This window comes from Malaya genurostris, chromosome 1, assembly GCF_030247185.1.
Source record: "Malaya genurostris strain Urasoe2022 chromosome 1, Malgen_1.1, whole genome shotgun sequence".
In the NCBI taxonomy this organism is placed as follows: domain Eukaryota; kingdom Metazoa; phylum Arthropoda; class Insecta; order Diptera; family Culicidae; genus Malaya; species Malaya genurostris.
In genome coordinates, this window is record NC_080570.1 from 164,787,246 (window position 1) to 164,813,181 (window position 25,936).

The 25,936-nt window shown below is 38.0% G+C and overlaps 2 protein-coding genes across 2 annotated transcripts in view; one reads left to right on the forward strand and one right to left on the reverse strand.

Annotated features, from left to right (window-relative positions):
- The first annotated feature begins 2,587 nt into the window (after positions 1 to 2,587).
- LOC131426658 (fork head domain-containing protein FD5) lies at positions 2,588 to 9,348 on the forward strand. Its single transcript, XM_058589536.1, has one exon. The coding sequence runs from the start codon at positions 2,809 to 2,811 to the stop codon at positions 3,799 to 3,801; it is 993 nt and encodes a 330-aa protein (XP_058445519.1). The 5' UTR covers positions 2,588 to 2,808; the 3' UTR covers positions 3,802 to 9,348.
- The window catches only part of LOC131428701 (nuclear factor 1), a 38,057-nt gene continuing 20,513 nt past the window's right edge, over positions 8,393 to 25,936 (reverse strand). The window contains exons 6-8 of the mRNA XM_058592750.1: positions 20,201 to 20,207; positions 19,467 to 19,603; positions 8,393 to 8,550 (exon numbers count right to left, since the gene is read on the reverse strand). Of these exons, the coding sequence (XP_058448733.1) occupies positions 8,393 to 8,550; positions 19,467 to 19,603; positions 20,201 to 20,207 (302 nt within the window). The remainder of the gene's footprint in view (positions 8,551 to 19,466; positions 19,604 to 20,200; positions 20,208 to 25,936) is intronic.

Below are 25,936 nucleotides of genomic sequence, written 5' to 3' on the forward strand. Positions count from 1 at the left end.
TTCGAACCTAATTTTGTTGATGGATTTTTCTCATTTAACTTGATTTGAAAAAGTTTAAAAATTGTTTAAATTTGTCAACGGGTAGTGTGCATAAAGAAATCTTCATTTACATACGAACAACGCGGTGGCGCGCAAATAGATTCAGTATAAAGTTGTGTCATAACGATAATCATAGGTACATGTTTTTCATTAAATGTTCCTAAACACAATGAACTATCTTTCAGCATAATTCCTTAAGCCCTATTATTTTTTATTCAAACCTAATTGCGTAGTTAGAAATTGATTTAGAATCTTGTAGAAGAGATCCAGACTAAGTAAGTGGTAGAATCGATTTGAACAAGCTGTTGTCCCACCAGGAAACGCTTCAAAAAATTCGGAGCTTAGTACAAATAAGTTGCACAGACTCACATATATCAAATTATCAGATGCAATAAAATGTAGTATTAGAGATAAACTCAAGATAAGCTGATCTGCGATTTTACATGTATCATTTGAATCCTCACTTAACTCGGGTCACCACCAGTTTCAGTTAAATTATCATTTACATCAAAACAACAAGTTTCTTATCATAAAATATATAAAATCTTCTCTAATCGCTGTTTATAAAATGAATAAGTTTGTACGTTCTCTGTCTTGAAAATTATTCTGATATAAAATCGTTTCTTTTGTCCAGATTTACGAGGTCTGTTCAAAAAGTTCCCGGAATTTTTTAATTGCGCGCGTCTGGAGAGTCCGGTGGTCAAATTTTTTTTTTATTGTGTTGGTACATATGTCCCTAATGTATGGTGAAATTTTCCGCTGTATTCATTGTTTAAATTCTGTCTTGTAGCGGCTGGTGTAGACGTGTTTTTTTGAGCTCGGCGATTTTTGAATTGAAGAGTCAAAGAATTTGTATTAAATTTTGCGTGAAAAATGAAATAAAGTGTAACCAAGTGTGCGAAATGTTACAGAGAGCCTACGGTGAGTCTGCTATGAAAAAAAACAAGTGTTTACGAGTGGTATAAGCGTTTCCAATATGGCCGCGAAGACGTTGAAGACGACGAACGCTCCGGTCGACCCAGCACGTCAATAATCGATGAAAATGTGGGAAAAGTGGAAAAAATGATTATGGATGATCGCCGAATCACTATTAGAGAAGTTGCTGATGAAGTTGGCATATCAGTTGGCTCATGCCATCATATTTTTTCAAATGTTTTGGGCATGAAACGAGTGGCAGCAAAATTCATCGTTGCTTATTCGTGATTTTTTGGCTAAAAACAAGACTTTAAACATGCCCCAACCTCCTTATTCACCAGATATCGCTCCGTGTGATTTTTTCCTGTTCCCAAAGTTGAAGAGACCCATGAAAGGACAGCGTTTTTCATCGATTGAAGAGATGAAGGCAGAATCGCTGAGAGTGCTACAGAGCATTACAAAAAGTGACTATCAGAGGTGTTTCGAAGACTGGAAAAAACGCTGGCATAAGTGTATTTTATCTAGGGGGGATTACTTTGAAGGGGACCATATAGATGTAGACGAAAAAATAAATATTTTTTTAGAAAAATGTTAATTCTGGGTACTTTTTGAACAGACCTCGTATATCTTCAGGTTGTTCGTATCCAAAATTGGTCTTTTAAGTAACTTTTAAATCATCATAATTGACTTTCATTCAAAGGATATTTTCAAAAATTTTGAAATGAAAAGTTAGAGTAAGTTTGTAATTTGAATTATTTCACTTTTAATGTAATCGTGCTCGTCCGTGTCTTGCATACAACCCTTTAATTTTTTCAAAGGGGAAAAATCTAGGGTTAACATGCACCTCGATTTGTACTGTTGCTGTATTTTGGAACGAATATAAAATCCAAAATAAAAACGATAGTACGAACCAAAACTATTGTTGCCACCTCCAACGAAACTGCCAACACTGCCGCCCTACCGTGTCAACTCGCACACCGATGAGAGGTGAGGTGTTTTAAAATAATTTATCACGTTTCGGCACCACACACCACCTCGCGCTGTTTTCAGTTCCTCTCCCTTTTCCCCGTCACAGCCCCATGTTTTCAGTTCAGAAAACACACAGAAAAAAATAAACCATCAACCGTACAGCAAAGCCCGAGCATTCTCGGACGTTTTTAGGAGGGTTGTTTGTGCCTTGCTTTGGGTGGAAGCTTGGTTGTTGTGTATATACACAAAACAAGCAGAGAGTACAGATCGCAAAACATAAATCATGCTTCTGTTGTTTGCGTGCTTCGACTTGTCTCCCCTCTTGCCCTTCGTTTTACCATCGTTTCAAACGACACGATGCGGCACCGTAGCAGCAAAGCCTGCCTGGTGTCTGATTGGCTGCCTCGGCCAATCGGCGTACCACTACTCATCCGGGGGGAGTGGCTTGCAAGTTGCTGCGAGCGTTCCGATTGGTGCTCGTCTTGTTTGCGCAAATATTTATATAAATCTTTGCTCTCCCGTCGCCGCCAAACACAACACCGCAGACGAAGAGGTTTCGAAAACGTCTGGCCGTTGTTTGGAATGTGTTTATACGCGAGCCCGACTGCTTGGCTTGGCCGGAGTTCGGGAGTCAGTACATGTTTGATTTTCTCCCGACCAGAAGTGCGCGCTAGACGTGTGTGCCCGATACCGAGATTGTTTTTTCCAGTGTAAAGAAGCCAACAGAGTTTTTAATTACTCGCGGAATAGCGAATAAGCGTGTGCGGGATCGGTATTGCAACAGCCTTCTTTGATCAGCTGAATAAGTGAAGTGAGAGCAATTTGAAGTATCAAATCGTACCAAAGCAATCAGTGACAGTGGAGGAAAACGGAAGATTTAGAAACATGTTAAATTGTGCGGATTTAGTGCAATTCGACCAATACAGTTTGCAGCTGTACAACTATGCTATGGTCGAACGATTCCGAACTAATCAGTTTTTCAATTACGGCAATATAGTGACCGATCCGAGGACCCTATCGCGGTTTTTCAAACCTTCCGTGTATGTGAGCAATCCGGCCGACGTTGTTCCGAATGCATTACTAGCCGACGCCAGTAAGTTATCGTCCGCACCAAAGCCACAGTACAGCTACATCGGATTGATTGCGATAGCGATTCTAAGTTCCCCGGAACGGAAACTGGTCCTGTCGGACATCTACCAACATATTCTGGACAACTACAGTTACTTCCGGAGCCGAGGTCCCGGCTGGCGCAATTCCATTCGTCACAATCTATCGTTGAACGACTGTTTTATCAAGGCCGGTCGATCAGCCCACGGCAAAGGCCACTATTGGGCTGTCCATCCGGCAAACGTAGAAGACTTCCTGAAGGGAGATTTCCGCCGTAGAAAGGCTCAGCGTAAGGTCCGACGCCACATGGGTCTTACCTCGGACGATGACATTTTCGACAACAGTTCACCAAGACAGTTTTTTCCTGCGATCCCGTCATCTCCGGTGTTGAATCCAGCGGCGTACATGCCAACAGCTACCGAACCATTGAGCAGTGCAGCAGCAGTGGCTGCCGCTGCCGTTTGCGCCTATCCGACGACCATTGAACAGCAGCAGGTGGCCATCATCAAGGGGGCCATGGAGAGTTTCTCCCGTAAACGACAGTTCGATGTGGAATCCCTCCTGAAACCGGACGACGCAAACTCTTCATCCAGCTCGCACCAAGAACCAGTGGAGAAGAAACGAAGGACGGCGGATACACCGACGGGACTGGTTCTGCCACCGTTGGCCCATCATCATCATCATCACCATCATGGACATCCGTTGGCGGCGTTCGGTTCTTTGGCGGTCACCGCCGGGGGGCTACCCAAAGTGCTACCAAAGCAAACCTAGAGATGAGCGAGCAATGGCAACTGTCCCTGCCATTGGCGCGTAGAGTAGAGTAGGTACTCGTTGTAGTTTGTATAGGAATTTCTTAACTTTAAATCGATAAGAGCAAAAAAAAAACCAACAACCAACACCGCTGACTGTAGCCTAACTGTGACCTATTGTTGCGTGTAAACAATGGACGATAAAGAAGAAGAAAAAATGGGGTATGCCAATATGTGTGAAAGCGCAAATGTTGATAAATTTACTAATGAGCTAGACAAAAGTTACGGATCTAGTCGTTGCTAGAAATAGAACAGAGCAGATGGCGCAAGTAGCTTACTTGTGGAGTTTTAAGGTACTTAATGGTAGTAGTTTTTTTTCTCCTAACGTAACTTAGAAAGTATTTTTTTCAGTCCATTTGTACGATTCTTACTGCAAAACGTTTATTTGTTATCGAATGAATTTGTCCAAGGATGTAAGGATATTTGATCAAGTGGGTCGAATAACCTTAAATGGAACTGATTGCTTTTGCTTGTACCTGAGCTATATAGTTTTCTCAAATGTAGAACGACGAATGGTATTCGATTGTGAGAGAGGACCTAAGAAAATACAATATTTCCATAATATCGCTATGTCAATACTCAGCCTGTCAAGAATCCGAACATAATGGCTCGCGTTCCATGGACCCTAGGAACTTAGACCAGTTTTCCGACTGTTTAGAAGTTGTTAGATCGTTTAATACGAGAACCACAGCAAAAAATTCAGCTCGTTTGCTCGTTTGCAGAATATATTGGCTTTGGTTAAATTATTTAAATAAACATTCTCTAATGTATATTGATTACGGATAACCGACAATTGACGAAATTGTAATTGAAACATTTAATATGCATTCCCAAGAGAGTGGCGAAATTTGATCTGAGAATAGATGCTAGGTCTGCAGAATTGGCTGTAAATCTGCCGATTTCTGTTGCCGATAAGCTGTAGACATGTTTTATTTGCAGACTCTCAAAAATCACGTTTTTCACAGACTTTGGTCAAAATTTACGGACTTTTGAACTCGCCGCGGTCTTTTTTTTTTTTACTCGCCTAACCAATTCCGTACATCATTCTTCATAGAAAGTCCGCAGACTTTTGTTTTCGAGTTTACGACTTTTTCAACCCTGCCTGAATATACTAACAATTTTCAACTGGCACCTCTGGATTTACGATCTTTAAGCTTTTTAAAAAAAACTACGAATCATTGTTGCTGTGGCTGTTTTTTATAACTCGAAAAAACAAAACACTCAACAAAAATAATCACGGATATAGCGTAATGGGTAAATCACAGTCTTTCACCTACAGCCTACCTGGTTTCTATTCCCAACTGATAGGATCAGGAAATTTTTCTGTCTCATCGAACAAAACTCACAATCGTAATCAGAAGTATTTGATAGAATAAGTGAACTCTAGTATCTGAAAGGCACCTGATTTTAACGTACAGTTTCTAAACTGTCAAATTACCAGGTGATTGTTGACCTACTGGTAAAGTTATAATTTACTAAAAATTTAAGATTTTTTTGTATTAATCCAGCAGTGTGTTGGTGAGAAGTGAGAAAACTATCTTTTTCGCAAAAATAATTTGAACAATCGCAAACAATTTATTTCTCTAAAAATGTGCACTCCGGAAAAATTGCACTTTGAATATTATCCATTTTTAAAAAGGCGGGTGAGTAATGTCAGAGACATAACTGGAGGACGTGAATACGAGTAAAGCTGACATGCTTTTTCACACTTCCGAATATAAATAATCTTCTTGAATTGAACTTAACGGAACACCATTCAGTATCTTCTCACAAGCTACAAATCGCAAAGAAATCACGTGTTTTTTACATGAATACGTCTACTTTGAGACAGCTTTCCAAAATTCACTCTATACAAGACTGGGCAGAACTTAATCGTGAATATCTCCTTTTGTATTTACGGTGGCAACATACTTTTTTCTTCATACCATTGGAAATATGTTCAGCAATTTATGACAAAATTTTCAGTAGTATGAGATAACCTGAAATAACTTAAAATTCACGATTTCTAAAATGTTTCGTATGAACAAGTCTTAAGGTGAAATCGCAAACTAAGGCGATTCAATTAATATACAAAATTCTCTTATAATTGATTTTCTTACCTGAATTTGGAGCTTAATTTCAGGTTTAGAATTTAGTTCAAAATTACAGGTTCAAAAATTAAAACTAAGACTCTGAAAGTGATTTTTAATTCTGGATTCTGGAACAAAATTTTTAGAACTGCTTTCTTGACTTGCTTTTTGAACTTAATTTAGTTCCTTGATTTATGTTCGGAACTGATTTAGAATTTCAACAACTAGCTGTTAGATATGAACTCCGAACCTGAGTTTGGAACTTCTGAACCAGAATTTAATTCCTGAGTTCAGTTTCATAATTTATTTCTTGAATTTAAATAATTCAAGTTAAGAACTTGCATTCTGGAACTAGAACATCGAATTGAATTTCGTTTCTTTATTCAAGTTCGGAATTCAGTTCAAGAACTAAATTCGGAATCTGCATTCTCAAATCGAGTTCAGTTCCAAATTTCACCTTATTTTATGAATAGAAATCCGAATCTGAATCTTGAGCCTTTCCTAGCTTCCAATTTTTGTTCTGGAATTCAATTTCAGTTCCTGGTCCAGAATTTAGGTACTGGTGTAGATGAAAAAAGTATGGCAAATAGTATTCAACAGTTGAAAATATCGGATAAATTTTGCAATTCGGTTCTTTTTAGAATCAACAAAATATTTCCAACGGATTTATAGAAGTTTTATTCGCATTCATATCTTCCAGCTATGTCTGTTACATTACCCACTCCCCCTTTTCAATACGGTCAATCAGCCCTTTGTCAACATCCACTATGAAGGAGAATTTCTGGCAAACGATTACCGCTTGAAACTTTCAGTGAGTGTCGAACCATCTGGAATCCTCCTTCAAAAAGAATGGGTTTTTGGTAGCTTTCAGTAAAAAAACGCGTGCAAAACACAATACACGAAATTGCTGTGGAAATTTTTTTATTTCATAACATATTTTTGTTCTAAACATTTTAGTAACCCTTGAGGAACGCGTTCTAATAAATACGGACGGACACGTGAATTGGACCATTCTGGTTATCTGGTTCTGGATCCACAACTCTATGCTTCTATGCCAAGGGAACTTGCCTTTCGGTGTCAGTCATTCGGGTTCTGTTCGCGCACTTCTGCACTGTCCAAAATCTCACACTTTTCTTATTTGAAATAATCGCACGGATCGATAAAGTGCAAGGTTGATGAATCCTTAGTATTCTGCCTTCTTGTGATGCAAGACTCATCGGATTTAAATCGCTTGCCAAATAATCAAATTTGTACAATTTCTTTGTGCGCTCTTGTTTTAGAACGGACCATTTTGACTTCGTTACAAAATATTTCGGTTGTTATGTAATAACAAAATTGTGTCATTCTAGTCTATAGAAAAGTGGCAATTTCGGTAAGCTGCTCCAAAGAGTCAATTTACTTTCAAGTTACGAAGTTCCTTTTTAAATTAAAGTATTATTTCAAAATGTTCTGTAGCAATATTCTGGAATTCGCATAATGAAGATATATTTGAAGTATAAACAATTTGAAACAGTATCTCGAAAATTTGGAAATATGTGGAACAAATTTGACCAACGTTCAAAAGATCCGATTAAAAAACTATTAGAAAAAGTAGAGTTCCCTACTTTCCTCTATTTTTAAGATTATTTTTACTTCTGTCAGTAATTTTCAGCTGCTCCTATTTCTCGCTCACTTAAATTTAAGTGTATAGATGTTGGAACCACTAGTTTTTCTAATAGTGTTTTTTTGTGATCATACTTACAAACGTTGATAATATTTGTTCCTGGTATTTGCCTTTTAAATTGTCTTCAGCTTGTTTCCTTGTTTCAATATGATCTACAAATTTGCTGAAGACATGAACTCTATATCTAGTGGTGTATGCAATTTTTTTCTGCTCATTTCTAGGTAGATTAATGACAACTTTGAATATAACAAAGGAAGCGAACTGTTCCGAACAGAAATTCCAAAGTTAACGCTTGAAGCACAAACGAAAACCGCGTGAACTAGCATTGAGGTAAAATTCAGTGCCAAAAGACGGATTGGTAATGTCAGAGACATAACGTGAAAACGAATAAAATGGATCGATCATCGATTTATTGACCGTGACAGAATCTGGATTCTGAAACTGGAATTCAGGAACCGAATGCTTGAACTGAATTCAGAAACTCAATTTTGATGCTAGATTCTTGAATTGAATTTTAAACCTGAACTCGGTAATTGGAATCCGAAACTGAGTTCTGAATTGTTAAACTGATTACTGAACCTGTGTTATGAAACTGAATTCGAGACATGGATTCTGGTTCGACACTGAATTGTGAACTTGAATCCTCTGAATCTGATCCGCAACTGAATTTTAGTTACAGAGTTTTCAAATTCGTATCCTGAATTCAGCTCAGAAATTCTGCTCTAACATAGAATTATGATCCGGAATTTAGTTTTAAAAATCTTCCGAATCTAGTTCCTAAATTCATTTCCACTTCAGATTCAGAATTCTAAACCTTTATTTTAAATCTGAATTCCGGACAGTTCCAGATCTAGAATCGAGATCCTGATCTCATATCCAGAATTCGGTTCCAAATCCCGGCTTTGAATGTATTTCCAAAACTCGGCTTCAGTACCAGAATTCTGATACTTGATGCTGGCCTTGATTTCTGGACGAGGAACTGAATTTGAGAAAAAAATGGAAATGAAAAAAAAAACAGGTCTTGTATTCTGAAACTGAATTTCAGAACAGAACCCTAGAATTGGATTCTGGACCTGGAGTCTGGAGTCTGAGCTGAACGAGTCAACTGCGCTCTTCACTTATCAATCATTTAAAAAAAAAACGTTACTTTTTAAAACGTGCCTCTTAGTAAAGAAAGGCGTATTCACATTTAATGAAATAGCAGGAATTAAAACTAGCAAAAAATTTATTCTGTGATGAGATCTATAAGAAAGAATGAAGAAAAAAAACAACTCTATGGTTATGTTCAAAAATTTCCAGGAAAATCAGGCACCTCCAATCATAGCCTATCCGACGAACGTGATATGAATTGTAGCAGTAGACAAGATGTGAAGATAATTCATTTTAGCTCTGGAACCGATACACGGCTAAAAATAAAATTCGATGGCGTTCGTGTTCATGCGGTAGCTTTTTAAATGGCACCACTGTTTGTCAACTCTTTGAAACCGTCTATGCTCACTCAATGTTTTTTTGTTTAAGTAATCAAAAGAAGTTTGTGTAAATTTGTTTTTACGTAAAACGTTAAAGGAGTATCCTCCCACCTAAAAACTCTTCCTAAAATCAATTGTTTTGTAAATATTAAGTTACTAGCATCTGCTCTGGAATATTTCGCACAAAAAACGCACACACACGTTGGCAGACTCTATTGTTATAAAACTAGTGATCCAAATCTTTATAATTGTATTCTATATATAAATGAAATCAGAAAATAAATGTACTCTTTATAAATCTAATCAAACCGCTCGAAACCAAAATCAACATCAACTTCAAATCACAATCGACATTTCAATCAACAACAAAAGAAATGCATGCGTATGTTCTTACTCCAATTGTTTCCGGGTTTTTCCTCGCTCCTGTTTCCGACACTCGTTCGTCAACCGGAAGTGTCTCGTTAGAACGCTTTTTTTTACAAGGGCGTGTGCCCGTACGGAACTAATTGAGATGAATCACAAGACGGGAGCCGTTGTTCGACAAAAAAAAAACACGGACATAATTTGAATGGTTCTATTGTGTTATTTGTCGAGTCGAGTCGTCCGAAGTGTCCTTCATTAGTCACATCCATTCGCCATCAGTTGATTGTCAGAAACCAGCAGCATCAATAACAACAACAACAACAACACCAGCAATATTGTTCTCATTCTCACCGTTTAGCTTAATGGAAAACAGACGGAAAAAAACCATCACGAGTTGGTGACACAATTTGGGCACAAGTATCAATAAAAGTAAGTGAAGCCTAGAGTGCATAATCAATCAGCATTGTTCCAAGGCGTGAGCAAACAAAACACGCGTGCACTCGAACTCGGTTCAATGGTGCATTGTTCCGTCGATCGAAGCAGGCCGTTTGGAAAAGTAGGGCGCTCGCGTTCGGTTGCTCCCTTCTCCTCTCTCTCTCTCTCTCTCAAGGGAATGAAAGATTAAAAAATTTCAAATAGGATTACATTCTGGTGTATCTTTTGGGCTCTCGACTGCGGCTTTTCTATTATTCCTCTATTCTAATTGTACAGAGTCGTCGTTTAAGAGGATTTGCAGTTGCCAATTGTAGCACAGTAAGGGAGAAAAACTGAACTCGTTGACTGCCGTCGTCGTCGTCGTCGTTTGGTTTGGGAAATTAATTTTCGTTTCGTTACCATGACAAGGGCAAGGATTAGTGATCCTACCGGAAGCCGGAAGTGAAGGTAAGATGGACCGAATCCAAGCTACAGTTCGGAACAGACTGGCGACTTCGGCTCTCGAGAAGACAGGTAAGACCAGTGGCTGCTACCGGGATTAGACTGATTAATTGCTATTGTTTACGGGCGCTAGACTGTGCTGTGACAGGAATAGGAAGGTGCATTGGGTATTTGTGTTGAGAGGGAATTTCAATCAAGTTAATGCGATATTATCGACTAAACGAATGCGAGATTAAGGGCACTTATTTGATTATTATTTGCAGTTTTGGACAGACATATTGATAAAATCGTGGAAACGAACGGACATATAATTTTTTCATTATTTTTTTTATTATTTTCATGATTTCTTAATTTAATTATTTTTATCATCACTATGCCGGCATTGTCCTCATGAGCTGTTATTGAAATATTTTCTCTCAAAGCCACGGCTATAACGATTCGAAGTACTACACCTTGAAGGTCACATAATTCATAAGCGACTACACCCTGTAATATACAGGCAAGTTCTGCACATCACCGTGCTTCAAACCTTCTAAAACATTACAGTCAAAATATCGCACATTTTTGTCGTGAATATGACTTTCTATGGAAAAATGGGTAGAACTTAATCATGAATATCTCGAGTTGTACTTAACCCAACAACATATTTTTTGTTCCACGCTATCTAAAAATATGATCAGCAATTTGTAATAAAATTTTCATTATTATGAAATAAGAACAAATAATTCAAAATTGTAGTTTCCTAAAATGTTTGGTATTAAAGACAAAAACTCATGGCTTTCTCGTGTTCGGAGGACGGCCTTAGTGTGATGGGCGACAATGCATTCTCGAGTTACCTACTGGGTAGGTATAAAATGAGCAATTCCAGGAATGAGTAGACGAAAAAGTGACAAAATCAGAATCGACCTTCTCCGATTTGGATGAAACTTTGCACATGGCTTCAGTATGGCAAACCATAAGTTTTGAACCGATGGAGAGGTCAATCCGACTCACGACTGATTAGTGTCGAATTCGATTGAAAATTTTGGTATTTCCAAAGCCAGAAGTTGGAGCTCGATGAAATTGAATCGGATCTTATGGTATCGGATAATATAAGTTTGTTAAAATCGATTCAGCTATCTGTGAGAAAACGATGTGAGTATTATTTCTATATTTTTGGTTGCCTAAATTTGCTCAACAAATAATCAACAAAATTTGCAAACCAGAAAAGCCTACTGAATACGTTATGTATCGTTACTTACAAAAACACACTCTGAAATTCCGGAACCGGAAAGTAAATTCCTCGATGATTTATCTCCAGGAACTAATTGATTTTTTTTTATTGGAATGCTAGTGACAGTGGCAGATTTAATTCGCATAGATAACTCATCCACTTGGAAATTGTAACACGTTTCTAGCAATTTTTGGCGTTAGCAATTTTTTATAATACTTTTATCGATTGCATACAATACTAATGATAACGATGTGTGATTGCAGCGTTTTAGATTTATTTGTACACTGTAGTTTTTTTATGCGAGTTTACGTACCGGCTATCTTTCGGTGAATGAATGCTCATAATGAAAAATAAGGATAATTTGGATGCTTCTGCTGGATTTCTATTAAATCTCGACAAATATTAGAAAAGATCCCAAGTGCAAACGACAATTTCTCTTTGTTTATTTTCTCTTTCAATTATTACGGCGTATTCCTGTATTTTCCAACATTTTTTTAAAAAGCAATTCGAATGTTGATAGTTTCAGTCGTTATTCTATGCAAAGTGTAAGATAGCAGGATTGCCTATAGGACCGTAATAATCGAAAGAAAGAGTAAAGAAAGAGGAACTGTCATTTGCACGTAGGACCTTTTCTAGTGTTTGTCTTCAAATTTCAGAATAATTATGCATAATGGTAAAAGTTACATCAGGTAACATGTTTAATACATTTTTTAAGAATTTTTAGGAGCCGTGTTTTTAATCCCCTAATTTCACCAAAATTTGTCTCAGTAATGTGAAGTTGTGACAATACACTTGTTTAGTATTTTTCCTTTGCCTCAAAATAAGCCTCAGTTTCAGCGATTACCTCTTCATTGCTTCTAAATTTTTCACCAGCGAGCATTCTCTTGAGGTCTGAGAACAGGAAAAAGTTACTGGGGGCCAAACCTGGAGAATACGGTGGATGAGGGAGCAATTCGAAGCCCAATTCGTTCAATTTCAGCATGGTTTTCATCGACTTGTGACACGGTGCATTGTCTTGATGAAACAAAACTTTTTTCTTCTTCAAATGAGGCCATTTTTTTTAATTTTCGTCCTTCAAACGCTCTAATAACGCTATATAATAGTCACTGTTGATGGTTTTTCCCTTTTCAAGGTAGTCGATGAAAATTATACCATGCGAATCCCAAAATACAGACGCCATAACCTTACCGGCCGATTGTTGAGTCTTTCCACGCTTTGGGTTCGGTTCATCGCGTGCAGTCCACTCAGCTGACTGTCGATTGGACTTCGGAGTGAAGTGATGGAGCCATGTTTCGTCCATTGTTATATATCGACGAAAAAAATCGGTTTTATTTCGATATAACAGCTCCAAACACTGCTCAGAATCATCAATTCGTTGTTGTTTTTGATCGATTGTGAGCTCACGCGGCACCCATTTCGCACAAAGCTTTCTCATATCCAAATATTCGTGGATAATATGTCCAACACGTTCCTTTGATATCTTTAGGGTGTCAGCTATCTCGATCAACTTCACTTTACGGTCATTGAAAATCATTTTGTGGATTTTTTTTTACGTTTTCATCGGTAACAGCCTCTTTTGGACGTCCACTGCGTTCATCGTCTTCGGTGCTCATATGACCAGTACGAAATTTTGCAAACCACTTACGAATTGTTGCTTCGCCCGGTGCAGAGTCTGGATAACACTCATCAAGCCATTTTTTGGTATCGGCGGCACTGTTTCTCATCAAAAAGTAGTGTTTCATCAACACACGAAATTCTTTTTTTTCCATTTTTTCACAATAACAAAAGTAGCTTCACTCAAAATGCAATATCTCACAAACTAATAATAAGACAGCTGTCAAATTTATACGCGTATCTTTTGAAGGTTGGTACTAACTAAAAATGGTATGGATTTAATTCTAGTGGCGCCCTCTCATAGAAACGATACGAACTTTTCAGCCGTTCTGTTAGATTGTTGTTGTTTTTCCAAAGTGACAAGCGTACATTTTAAGAATTCCAGAAGGATTTTGTTCTCTCGCCAAAACCCAACTCTGAAAGAATATCGTATATGTTGTTAGCAATGGTCCTCATGTGCACCTCGTGCACTGCACAACTGGTCAAACTGTCTACTCTGTGAGAACATTCAGGAGAGGCTTCAGTGGCTTATGCTTATGGCAGTTGAAAACAAATTGCTGGCTCAGTTGCAACGTCGAAACGGTTCTGATATCACATCATATAAGCAGTGCACAACCCGTAAATTTTGTCACGAGACGCCACTGGTTGTTAGAAGGAATCGGGTTTGCGGGAGGAGTGTTGTGCTTTAGTTCATTCATTTTTATTTTTTAACCTTATACTATACCAGGCTAAAAAAGTATTGGAATACACTGGTCCGCGACCGGTCCAAAAGAACTAGTTCTCCTCGAAGATTGAGTGAACTGGAGTTCTTTATTGAAGAATGATAGCTCTTTATTCTTCTCAATAGAATAGTCTTTTGAAACGTTTGCTGGTTTGAGGAATCTGGTAGAAGTTCGCGAATGATTATTGGTAGAACACATGCTAAAAGACATACAAAGTTTCAGAAAAACAAAAGAACGGTTCAATAGAACTAATTCTTTCGGTACAACTATCAAGTTTTCAACAGTTCTGGAAAACTACAAAACACCACCAATAATCGTCGAATATGATGTGAAAGCTGCGCTTAAGAGCATTCTTGGAAAAAGCAAGAAGTTTGAATAAGTTTGTTTTAATTTTTCAAGAAAATTGCATGATGCTCCATTCCTTCATGACATGCAAGACTGATCACTTTCATCACCGTTGGAGAGATATGTTTCTTGTTTTAATCCTATTGCTACATCGAAGTTACTGGCGAAGTAAAAGACAAAATAAAGATGGAATACATTGGACTGGACTTAGTTCAGAAGATGAACGTTTGGACAAACTGTAGATGAGAGTTTTAATCGTAGTTCCAAGGAGACACCCGAAAAATAGTTGTTTCTCTCGATGTTTTTTGGACATGTTAAAAAACCGGGAATTTTTAGTCTCGCGCACCGGGAAATTGAAATCGCTAATTCACTTGCCACCCTGGTTTTATGGGATTTGTACCTATTTGTAACCATCGTTCGTGGAAAAATACTAATAAAATTGGTAATTTTCCACTTATAACGCTTTAGTTCCGGAACCGGAAGTCGGATCCAGATAAAATATTCTACAAGTTTTTAGGATATTGTAATATCCTTTGAATCTAGTTTGCGAAAATTGGTTGAGTTGATCCAGAGATAATTTTAGCATTAGCATTAGCATTAGAGACCGCCCGTGTGTTGCTACTCCGTTATTGATCTGGACCAATTGAGATTGCAAAATGAATTTTTGAAGTAACATGTTTGGGAATAACACATTGTTTCACACTGTGCAAACTGTATTGAACCATGCATGCTGATCAAAATACCGACGCCGGCCACGTCCGAATGCAGATCTACTTGGGAGGGAAAGGATTGTTAGTTCGATGCATGTTGCTACTAAGAACCGAGGAATCCTCTGCATTCCCACATGCATCACAGGAGAGGATACTTTGTTAGTAAATGTTTTAATAATGTTATCATGTGTTTATTGCTCTGGGTAGCCGGCTACCAAGAATGTTTTAAAGTATTATCGTTTTATGTGTTACTTTGTGCTGGCAATATAATGCACGAAACAGTCAATCTCCGAAATTGACAAAACTCCGGACAGCCGGCTGTCGAGTATGCAGTTTATGCATCTACCTTTCGCGTTTTTTTTAGTCATGCAAAAAAACACATGCGGATTGATAAACAAAAAAGGTATCATCTCACTGCTAGGTGGATTAAGCACGCTTTTATAAATGAAACTACGTGATACAAAACAAACGAGCGAATAGGATCTAGACAAAGAAGTTGATTCATTGCATTGAAATATTCTAAACAGTTATTATAAAATCATTTCAAATCACCAAACAAAGGTCAACAGATCTCACACGCGTCTCGACTCTCCACCATCTCCGCTTTATTACCCCAATCATTTATTAGAACCATCAACCGGCTATACTAGTTGATCCGGGCAGCCGGCCACCGAGAAAAACATCAATTTACTATTTGAAACATTAATATCAAGTGTCCTCCACTATGTATTCAATACACCGATATATGCCATCTCTGCTATTAACCCCGCAATAAAAACGGATTCGCGCAATGTTTGACTTTTATCACTCACCCCACAATCCTGAAAGACAATCAATAACATGGAAGAAGAAATCATTCCTAACAAAACTCATCTCCGAAGCCAGACGGAAACTGATAGGTTGTATAAAGAGACGACCCAGTAAAATAGAGTAATCAGAAGTAGAACATTGAAAACATCTGACAACTGAAAGGAAGAAGGAACTCCTGCAACTGTCGCCCTCCACGACATGAAAGCAGGAACCCAGCGGATCCACTCCTGGTTCACTCCCCCCCGCCGGACTCCACACGGCATCTAGGCTGGTACAGTCCGGAGAGAGCTAACAGGTACCATCAATCTCCCAATGGACCCCAGCCCCTAATATAATATAACATAATATAATACACCATAAAATAATTCATTGCAATGCCTTTTCAAAAGTCTTTTTTTGTCCGATACCCTGACGTGCTTGTAAAATTTTCATCTAATATACAGGGTGATTTTTTAAGAGCTTGAGAACTTTTTTAAACAATAAAACGCATAAAATTTGCAAAATCTCATCGGTTCTTTATTTTAAACGTTAGATTGGTACATGACATTTACTTTTTGAAGATAATTTCATTTAAATGTTGACCGCGGCTGCGTCTTAGGTGGTCCATTCGGAAAGTCCAATTTTGGGCAACTTTTTCGAGCATTTCGGCCGGAATAGCCCGAATTTCTTCGGAAATGTTGTCTTCCAAAGCTGGAATAGTTACTGGCTTATTTCTGTAGACTTTAGACTTGACGTAGCCCCACAAAAAATAGTCTAAAGGCGTCAAATCGCATGATCTTGGTGGCCAACTTACCGGTCCATTTCTTGAGATGAATTGTTCTCCGAAGTTTTCCCTCAAAATGGCCATAGAATCGCGAGCTGTGTGGCATGTAGCGCCATCTTGTTGAAACCACATGTCAACCAAGTTCAGTTCTTCCATTTTTGGCAACAAAAAGTTTGTTAGCATCGAACGATAGCGATCGCCATTCACTGTAACGTTGCGTCCAACAGCATCTTTGAAAAAATACGGTCCAATGATTCCACCAGCGTACAAACCACACCAAACAGTGCATTTTTCGGGATGCATGGGCAGTTCTTGAACGGCTTCTGGTTGCTCTTCACTCCAAATGCGGCAATTTTGCTTATTTACGTAGCCATTCAACCAGAAATGAGCCTCATCGCTGAACAAAATTTGTCGATAAAAAAGCGGATTTTTCGAATGGACCACCTAAGACGCAGCCGCGGTCAACATTTAAATGAAATTATCTTCAAAAAGTAAATGTCATGTACCAATCTAACGTTTAAAATAAAGAACCGATGAGATTTTGCAAATTTTATGCGTTTTATTGTTTAAAAAAGTTCTCAAGCTCTTAAAAAATCACCCTGTATATAGAATATTGTCATATATGATATAAATTAGTAGGAATAAAACAAATGAGAGTACTAGCAAAATTCCATGAAAATAACAAATTACTCCCCTTGTCTTCATAATGGGTAGTAACCAAATCATTGTTTACTCAAACCTCGACTCGACTGTAGAAAAATGGGTGGTGAGCATTGCAAAAGTTGCCATGACACATCCTAGACAATCCCCCATTTACCCAAACATTGAGGACACCTCTCGCTAGCCTGGTCTATGCAACACGCCAACTACCCAAAAATGCGGAGACGCGCTTTGGTTGATCATCCCAATCCACCCAAAATAAGGTAGCGAGTAATAAGAGTGTATCCCGATCAAGCTCTCGCTGACATATGCCGTATCAAAATCAATGTTTCAGCCCGAAAAATCTATGTGTCGCATGTGCTGCATTCTCTCGATTATACTCCGTGAAAATCCGTGAGAAAATTTCGAGAATCTGTCATTTTGGTGAACTTTTCATAAAAATCTGTGAATGCTACAAAATGTATGGCAAAATAGCGGAAAAACAATCTATAGTTTTGCATAAAAATCTGTAATTATGGCAACTCTGTCGCAGACTGACGCTACTGATAAATACTTATAATACTAATACTTATAAAAGGTCCTAGCAAAATCAGCACTCAATGCAGATACATGTAGAACAACACAAATATGCACGAGTTGTACAGTACAATTCATGTGTAATTTGACCAGCAATGCCTGTATGTCTGTATAATGCCCTGCTTAGAATGTACGATCCGTGAATTATTGGTATTTTGGGAATACGGTTGAGTTGTTCCAGAGATAATTGAGTGTAAACTTTTTCTCAATTTTTCACATATTACGATATAACTCCGGAACCGAAAGTCACATTCACATGAAATTCAATAGCAAACTATGGGACCATAATACCATTTATTTGAATCTTAGTTTGTGAAAATCGGTTAAGCCATCTCTGAAAAAAGTGAGTGCATATTTTTTTTCATTTTTTTGGTGCATATCCTATATCTCCGGAACCGGAAGTTGTTACACACACACACACACACACACACACACACACACACACACACACACACAGAGAGAGAGAGAGAGAGAGAGAGAGAGAGAGAGAGATTGGCTCAGTTCGTCGAGCTGAGTCGAATGGTATATGACATTCGGCCCTCCGGGCCTCGGTTAAAAAGTCGATTTTCACAGTGATTGCATAGCCTTTCTATATGAGAAAGGCAAAACTGCAACATTATGGAAATTCGCATACAAGAAAAAAGAATTATTCAGAAAATCATAGACTGATAATTTGCTTAAAAAATCACATGACTTTAAAAATTCGCATAAAAAACCAACAAAACTTCCATAACTCTGAAAAAATCGCATAAAAAACCGCATAACTCTGAAAATTTGCATAAAAAAACGCATAACTCTGAAGCTTCACATAAAAAACCGCTTAAAAAAGACCTTAGTGTATTCCCGTCATCCAGTTCTACACCTGGCATTACCCAGAGGAATGAAAATAATCAACAGTAAACACTTGCTTCGATAATCAACAGCTCCTTCTGGCTCTCTTCACGCCGTCAGTAACAGCGTAGGCGACGACTTTCGTACAAACAATGACATGGCAGAAGAGTTACTATGGCAAACTTGGTTTCGAAATTTATTGCACGTTAGCAGAAAGCGCTAAGAGCAATTTCGACGGTCACGAAACATTGAATGGATTCATTGCGGTTCGGATCAAATAAGACGATATTTTCAACTTTTACCAATAAATGTTGTTGTAATTCAGAAGATTAGCTTGATAGTTTGAAAAGCGTTTCTTTTATTATACTAAAAACAGTGAGACATTTGAGCAAAAACAAATACCGTTATGTCGCTAGAAAAATTTATTGAATTTTTTTAGAGCACTACTTCCGTTGCCAATAGGTACAGTCAAACAAACAATTGATTAATTCCATGTCTCGATTTCTATTCCAAAATTTATCTTATATTTAATTATAACATATTTCAGTAAGATCCAATTAACAATTAAAAAGTAGAAAAATTTTGATCATGAAGTACGATTCCACGGATCCGCGAAGAAAACTCCGACTGCTCACAGGTAGATGAGTAACGTCTTCAATTCTCCAATTCGGATGCACTCTAGAACGAAACTTCAAAAGGAAATGTAATGCTGAAAGAAAACAGTTAATAGTAAATTCTGAAAAGTTAGAACAGTTAGAATCTGTAAAAAAAGAACCCTGTACATATAATGCAACCGTAACCATCGTTCAATAGAAAAAGTTTGAATAGTAAACCAACAACCATCAATCGCTAATAGCGAGAAAATGCAACCACCATCAGTTTCAGTAGATATTACCGTATTACCAGAAAATAACCCGGGGTTTTCCCCCCTTTAGGATACAACCTTGTGTGATGCTCCACAGTTCCGAAGAGGTGAAGACGCCGGTCGGCGCGATGAAGTCATAGGAGAAAGCCTTACTACTTCCCTTTGAAAATTTCCTCGTAGCATTGTGGGACTTTTCTCCCTGGTTTTCCTCATCGCTGCAGGGATGTGTTTTTTTGTTGTTGTTTTATTCATATTTCCGTGATGTGCAATATTCATGTGTGCAGTAAGATGTAAAGAGAGATAAAACAGAGAAAGAGAAAAAAGAAGAAAAAAAAGAGGGAAAAAGTAAAGCGATGATCAAATTGTGGGTTTCGAACACGGTTGGTTAGAGAGTAAACTTTTATAACTGAAACAAAATATACCACTATAAACTACCACAAAACAGAAACACTAAGCTAAGTGGGAGTGTAACTTGAAAGTAGCTAACGCTAGCTAGGGCTACTTTGATTTCTGCTGATGCTTTTTTTTCAGTTTGGTACGGACAAATTAAAAACGTGATCGCATAAACAAAACGGAACGAAAACCGATGTCGATTGATCGGTTCTGTGTACAAGTTATTATTCAATAAATTTGGTTAAAATGTACCCAGGAAAAAAACGGAAACAAAACTAGGTGCCATAATTGGTTGTAAAAACGAAACGTATTTAATTTTTGTTTTTTTGTTTTTCAATGTTTTAACCGGAAAACTTGCTGGCGGTGGGTGTTTTTTTTGTGCAAAGTGTACTGATGTATCAAGAGGAAATCGAACTTACCTGAAACCTGTCCGAAGAAAAAATAAAAGAAAGTAAGTTATAGACTTTGCCTCTGTACACGTCGATCGGATGTTGAGGGAGAGTCAAGAGTTTTCGAGGAGAATTTACAATAAAGCTGCTAGCAGTGCCTACTAGATATGACGGAATTAAAACTGGATGGGCTCCTGAAAACGCAAAACATCATCGCCTGGGAAAGATCTCTATTTCTATCGTTGACGGTTCGAAGTTCGAAGAATTATTTTTTTCACTCTAAAAATCATTCAAATATTGACACTGAAAACAGCTTTCACACCTTGCAAAGATCTGATTTCGAGTGCTGCTCATCTTCTTGCTTTCGGAACAAGATCGCATCCCGTGATAAACGAGTTTAAAGAGTTGAGCAAATTTGACCATTTGCTGGTTTCCCTTTTCAATCCTTCAACCCACTCTCGGTCGGTCGATCGATCGGTGGCGATCCTTTTGAATCTTTACGGTCTTTTGCTGTATTGTATTGATCCGGTAAATATTGTTGCTCGGTGTTGTTAGTTTTGAAACAGAAAGCAAATCGATGGATATTATTTTTCTCACATTTCGATTTCTTGGGCAAACACTGACCTGACTGAGTCGGGAACAATATGACCCCCCGAAAAACAAAAAAAAAAACAACGAAAAGCAAAACAAACCAACCAACGCCTTGTGGAGTGGTCGTTTCCAGTCGCTAACTTGGAGAGCACAGAATGAAGAAAAAAAAATCATACCCAAAGGCAGACAAAAAGGTGTAGGGAAGTAGCTTCACTTTACAAACACAAAGCGAGAGCGTTTTTCTCAATGTTTTTTCCACTTTGGTGAATAAAAGAAACGAACCTCGAACAGGACAACAGAACTAAAGAAGTTTCAAATAAAATGGACTTCAGGTAAACAAAATAAAAGAGCACGAAATTATCTGGTCATCACTTTTGATAAGTGAGGAGAGAGATAGACAGAGAGAGGACGAACGGAACAGTGGGCTAAGACAATGTGAAAATGTAGTTCGGACGCGATACTTCTCTCCATCACTGAACGCCTCGCTTAACCCACTATCCAAGGCCTACTCCGATCTACGGACCGACCTGACAGCATCGCACGAAGGGTGCGAAAATCGCCAAATCATGCCTGTTTGAAAGCCTACAAATAAAAACAATCCAAAATACATCATTGATAGCCTGTACTTTTGTTCTTTCCTTCTTTTATGCCGACATATCGTTTCTCTCTGGCTAAACTTCCACCCACCTTCGGCTTCAACATCTGAACTCAATGATTGTTCTAGGGCGAAGAAAACAAAAAACTACGCCGGAAAGGGGAACCGGAGACGACGGGAGGATGATGATGATTCAATAGAATCGGCAGCATTAGATCCGTTATCGGACAGGAATCGGACAGCCCCCAAAAAGTGCACCCAAGAACATCCTTCGCAAGTAAGCAGGCGGTGGCGGCCGTCTATTGTAACCCGGCAATGTCAGGATCTGCGCCTGCTTGGATCAAGACCGGATTGGTCAGATGTGTGATGAATCCACAACAAAACAAGACTGCCAGTGTCTGCATTTTTATTCATACCACGTCCGTTCAAATGCGGTGAGCTGTCGGTCGGTTCGGTTTCGGATAGAGTAACTTTTGTGCAAGAGAACCGAGAGAACAAGCTGACCATACGTTACGTACGTTAAGCGGCTTATTAAACCACATCCCATGGAGCGGAACACGCGATGAAAGTTATACTACTACTTATGTAATGGATTTGTTATCGATCGCTTGTAATCTAGGAGGTTAGTTTCCTTAAAGTAAATGCTTTAAGACGATTTCAAATTTGTTTTTTTTTTGTCTCGAGGTTGTTATTCGATCAATTTTTATTTTTTGTACTGGGAATGAAAGTTATGTCATTTCATATTAACATATAACCGATAAGATACATGGAATACTGTTTATTTTGGTTCTCACATTTCCGAAATATAGCCACAGAAAGTGGTATTTTCTCGTTTACTTACAAAAAATTCATGTAGAATGAAAGATAATATTTCCATTTTTCTAACAACACCAAATATGGTATGAATATTTGTGTAATAACGCAGATATAGAGTCGAAAGAGAAAGTAAACAAAGAGAATCTATCAATTGCTTTTAGGCCCCTTTGAAATGTTTACGTCGCTATCTAGCGTAAAAAGGTGGTAATCTCTAATTTCGTAAAGCGTTAGTGCTCAAAAACTCATATACAAAATTTGACCCATTTTTTTTAAATTAACGGTTGAAAAACAATCCCTTTTTGGCGAATTTTTTTAGAGCTATCGTTCAACAAAATAAATTCAAATGTTTTGCATAATACAAATCATCATTCGAACAAGATGCCGTAATTTTTCAGTGGAAAAATAATCCGGTGAAGATCTTATATTTTGAAGATTTTGCATCGTCTAACAGAAGGCCGCCAAACCCTTGGTGGGACAAAGAGTGCTCAGATGTTAAACGAAACAAAATGCTTTCAAGACGTTTTTAAAACGAGGAGGAGGTACTCCTCAGAATCTTGAAAAATTCTTGGTTTTAGAAACCAAGTACAAGAGCATACTTCGGGCCAAGAAATGTAGCTATTGGAGACATTTTGTCGAAGGTTTGTCAAGAGAAACCTCAATGAGCACTCTTTGGAATACGGCCAGACGAATGAGGAATCGTAACGTAGGAAATGAGAGTGAGGAATACTCGAACCGATGGATATTTGATTTTGCGAGGAAAGTTTGTCCAGATTCTGTTCCTACGCATAGCATTATTAGGGAATCTTTTCCAAATAATGGTTTTATTAATAACCCCTTTTCAATGATGGAATTTTCCATAGCACTCATGTCTTGTAACAATAACGCTCCTGGGTTGGACAGAATAAAATTCAACTTGGTGAAGAATCTGCCCGACCTAGCAAAAACACATTTGTTGGAATTGTTCAACAAGTTTCTTGGGCAAAATATTGTTCCACCTGACTGGAGACAAGTGAAAGTTATCGCCATTCAAAAGCCGGGGAAACCAGCTTCCAATCACAACTCATATAGACCCATTGCGATGTTGTCCTGCATCAGAAAATTGTTCGAAAAAATTATTCTACGACGTCTCGACACTTGGGTCGAGACGAACGGTTTGTTGTCAGATACTCAGTTTGGCTTCCGTAGAAATAAAGGGACGAATGATTGCCTTGCATTACTTTCGTCTGACATCCAAATTGCCTTCGCTCAAAACCAACAAATGGCATCTGTATTTTTAGACATTAAAGGAGCATTTGATTCAGTTTCCATTGATGTTCTTTCAGACAAGCTCCACCAACATGGACTTCTACAGGTTATAAATAATTATTTGCACAGCCTTTTGTCAGAAAAGCACATGCACTTTTCATATGGCGACTTAGCATCATTCAGAATTAGCTACATGGGTCTACCGCAAGGCTCATTCCTCAGTCCGCTCCTGTATACTTTCTATGTAAACGACATTGACAGCTGTCTAGTAACCCCATGTACACTAAGACAATTGGCAGATGATAGCGTGGTTTCAGTTAGTGGACCCAAAGCTTTTGATTTGCAAAAACCATTGCAAGATACCTTAGATAACTTGTCCGTTTGGGCTGTTCGTCTGGGTATCGAATTCTCTGCGGAGAAAATAGAGCTGGTCGTCTTTTCAAGAAAGCTTGATCCCGCGCAGCTTCAGCTCCATATGATGGGAAGAATGATCGCAGTGACTTTACTCATTAATTTCATACAAACCTAAGCAAATATTTTTAAAGTTGATATTTATCATGCAAAAATTACCGTAAAATCGATTGGTGATAGTTAGAAGTTCAACAAAATTCACTATCATGCCCGTTTTGCTCCAGTTTCTTTTTTTTCTGACTTTACTTCAAAAACTAACTGTGAAACTCTGAAAACTGTTCATAAGTTCGATGAATGAATTGATTTTAATAAAACTGACCGCAAATAACTGTATTCTGTTTGACCTGTTTGAAGATCGGTGAGGATAAACCGAAAACGGGTCGAAAAAAAGGTCCTGCTAACCCTCAGTTGGATAAACGCACAGAGAACCCGCAGATCACAAAATTACAATATTGCAATTGTTGTTTCACGCCCTGGTTGTTTCAACTAAAATGTTGTTGATTTAACTAACATATCTGTTGATTTTGTCATAACCATTCAGGTAACCGAAATTGTTGTATTCAAATGCTGTCACTTGGCGGAGAACGAAGACAGCAAAACGCAGAACAAAAAACCTCTACATTTCACCAGAAGCGTTTCATATTGAAAATTTTCAATGATAAATGAACGTCATTTATGTTAGTTACGTAGTGGTCGTTTTATGTAAGTGAAAGTATGCAGAATAATATAACAGTTAATTGTAAAACAAGTTTTCCATGTGTTAAATAGATATTCCTACAGTAAAAATGTTTTAATTTCATCTGAGAGTAATGTATTCTAGGACAGTTCATGTCAATGTTATTAAAACCGCTTAACGCTTAAAAATTTGCTGCTAAAGTGAAGTGGTACTATTTGTATTTTCTTGAAAGTGTATCTGTAGCATTAGGTTTACCAGCGAGCCATTCTGCAAGTGACGGAAAAATTTCCTAATTCCCTGTGACCATTTTTCTGGTGAGTTTGTAATCTTTTGGTTCATTTCTATATCCTTTGTGAGTTTAGTGATAAAGATATAAGCAGTTAATTAGCTAAAATTTCGTTGTTCAAGCAGGCTAACAGTAAAAAATATTTATTGCAATTGGCGTCTTAAGTTCAAATAACTGAATAATTGATTGAAACAACTGAGACATTTTTTTGCTTTCATGCATACAAGTAACTTTGCAGGGATTGTGTCTTTGCTCAATTGCACGAGTGACACCTCATTGAAACGTTTCATTGTTCGCTCAGGGTGTTTGGCATTGTTCAACTGAAACGTTTGTGGTGCGTGTCTTTGTTGGACGTCGTTGCTAAGCTGCCAGCACGATAAATCAAAAATGACAGATTAGTTAAAACAATAGTCAATTAGTTGTACCAAATTTGAACCCATCAAAATCAGAAAAACAACTAATATTTTAGTTGTTTTGCGATCGCTGGCTTTTCCGTGCGTATACTGAAGGCGTTCGAGCAAAAGAAGGAGGTTTCAGTTCGGGATGTGGCCAAAAAAGTGGGCACTTCGAAGTCAAATGTTCTTCGTGCTAAAGAACGTTTGAATCTTTGAACCTATAAGAAGTAGAAACAACCAAAACGTAGTCCGAAACAAGAAGCATCGATCAGGCCGAGAATAATAACACAAAAATTTGGTAAGAAAGCTATGGTCTGGTAAGCAATTTGTTGCTGCGGTAAGATTTCGAAACCCTTCATCACCACTGCTTCAATGAACAGCGAAATATACATCAAGGAATGTTTACAAAAACGACTTCTACCCATGATTCGAAGCCACAAGGATCCTGTTGTCTTCTGGCCAGATCTTGCCTCTTGCCACTACTCGAAATCAACGGTAGAATGGTATACTACCAAAAATGTCGCTTTCGTCCCAAAAGACATGAATCCACCAAATTTCCCACAACTTCGACCAATTGAGGAATTTTGGGCATTAACGAAGGCACAACTTAGGAAACATGTCTCGGCAGCCGAAACCATTCAACAGTTCGAAAAAGATTGAAAAAAAAGTGTCAAAACTTGTCGCCAAGAAGTCTGTACGGAATTTAATGAGGAACGTTCGCAAGAAGGTGCGCCAGCTAATCTACAATGGC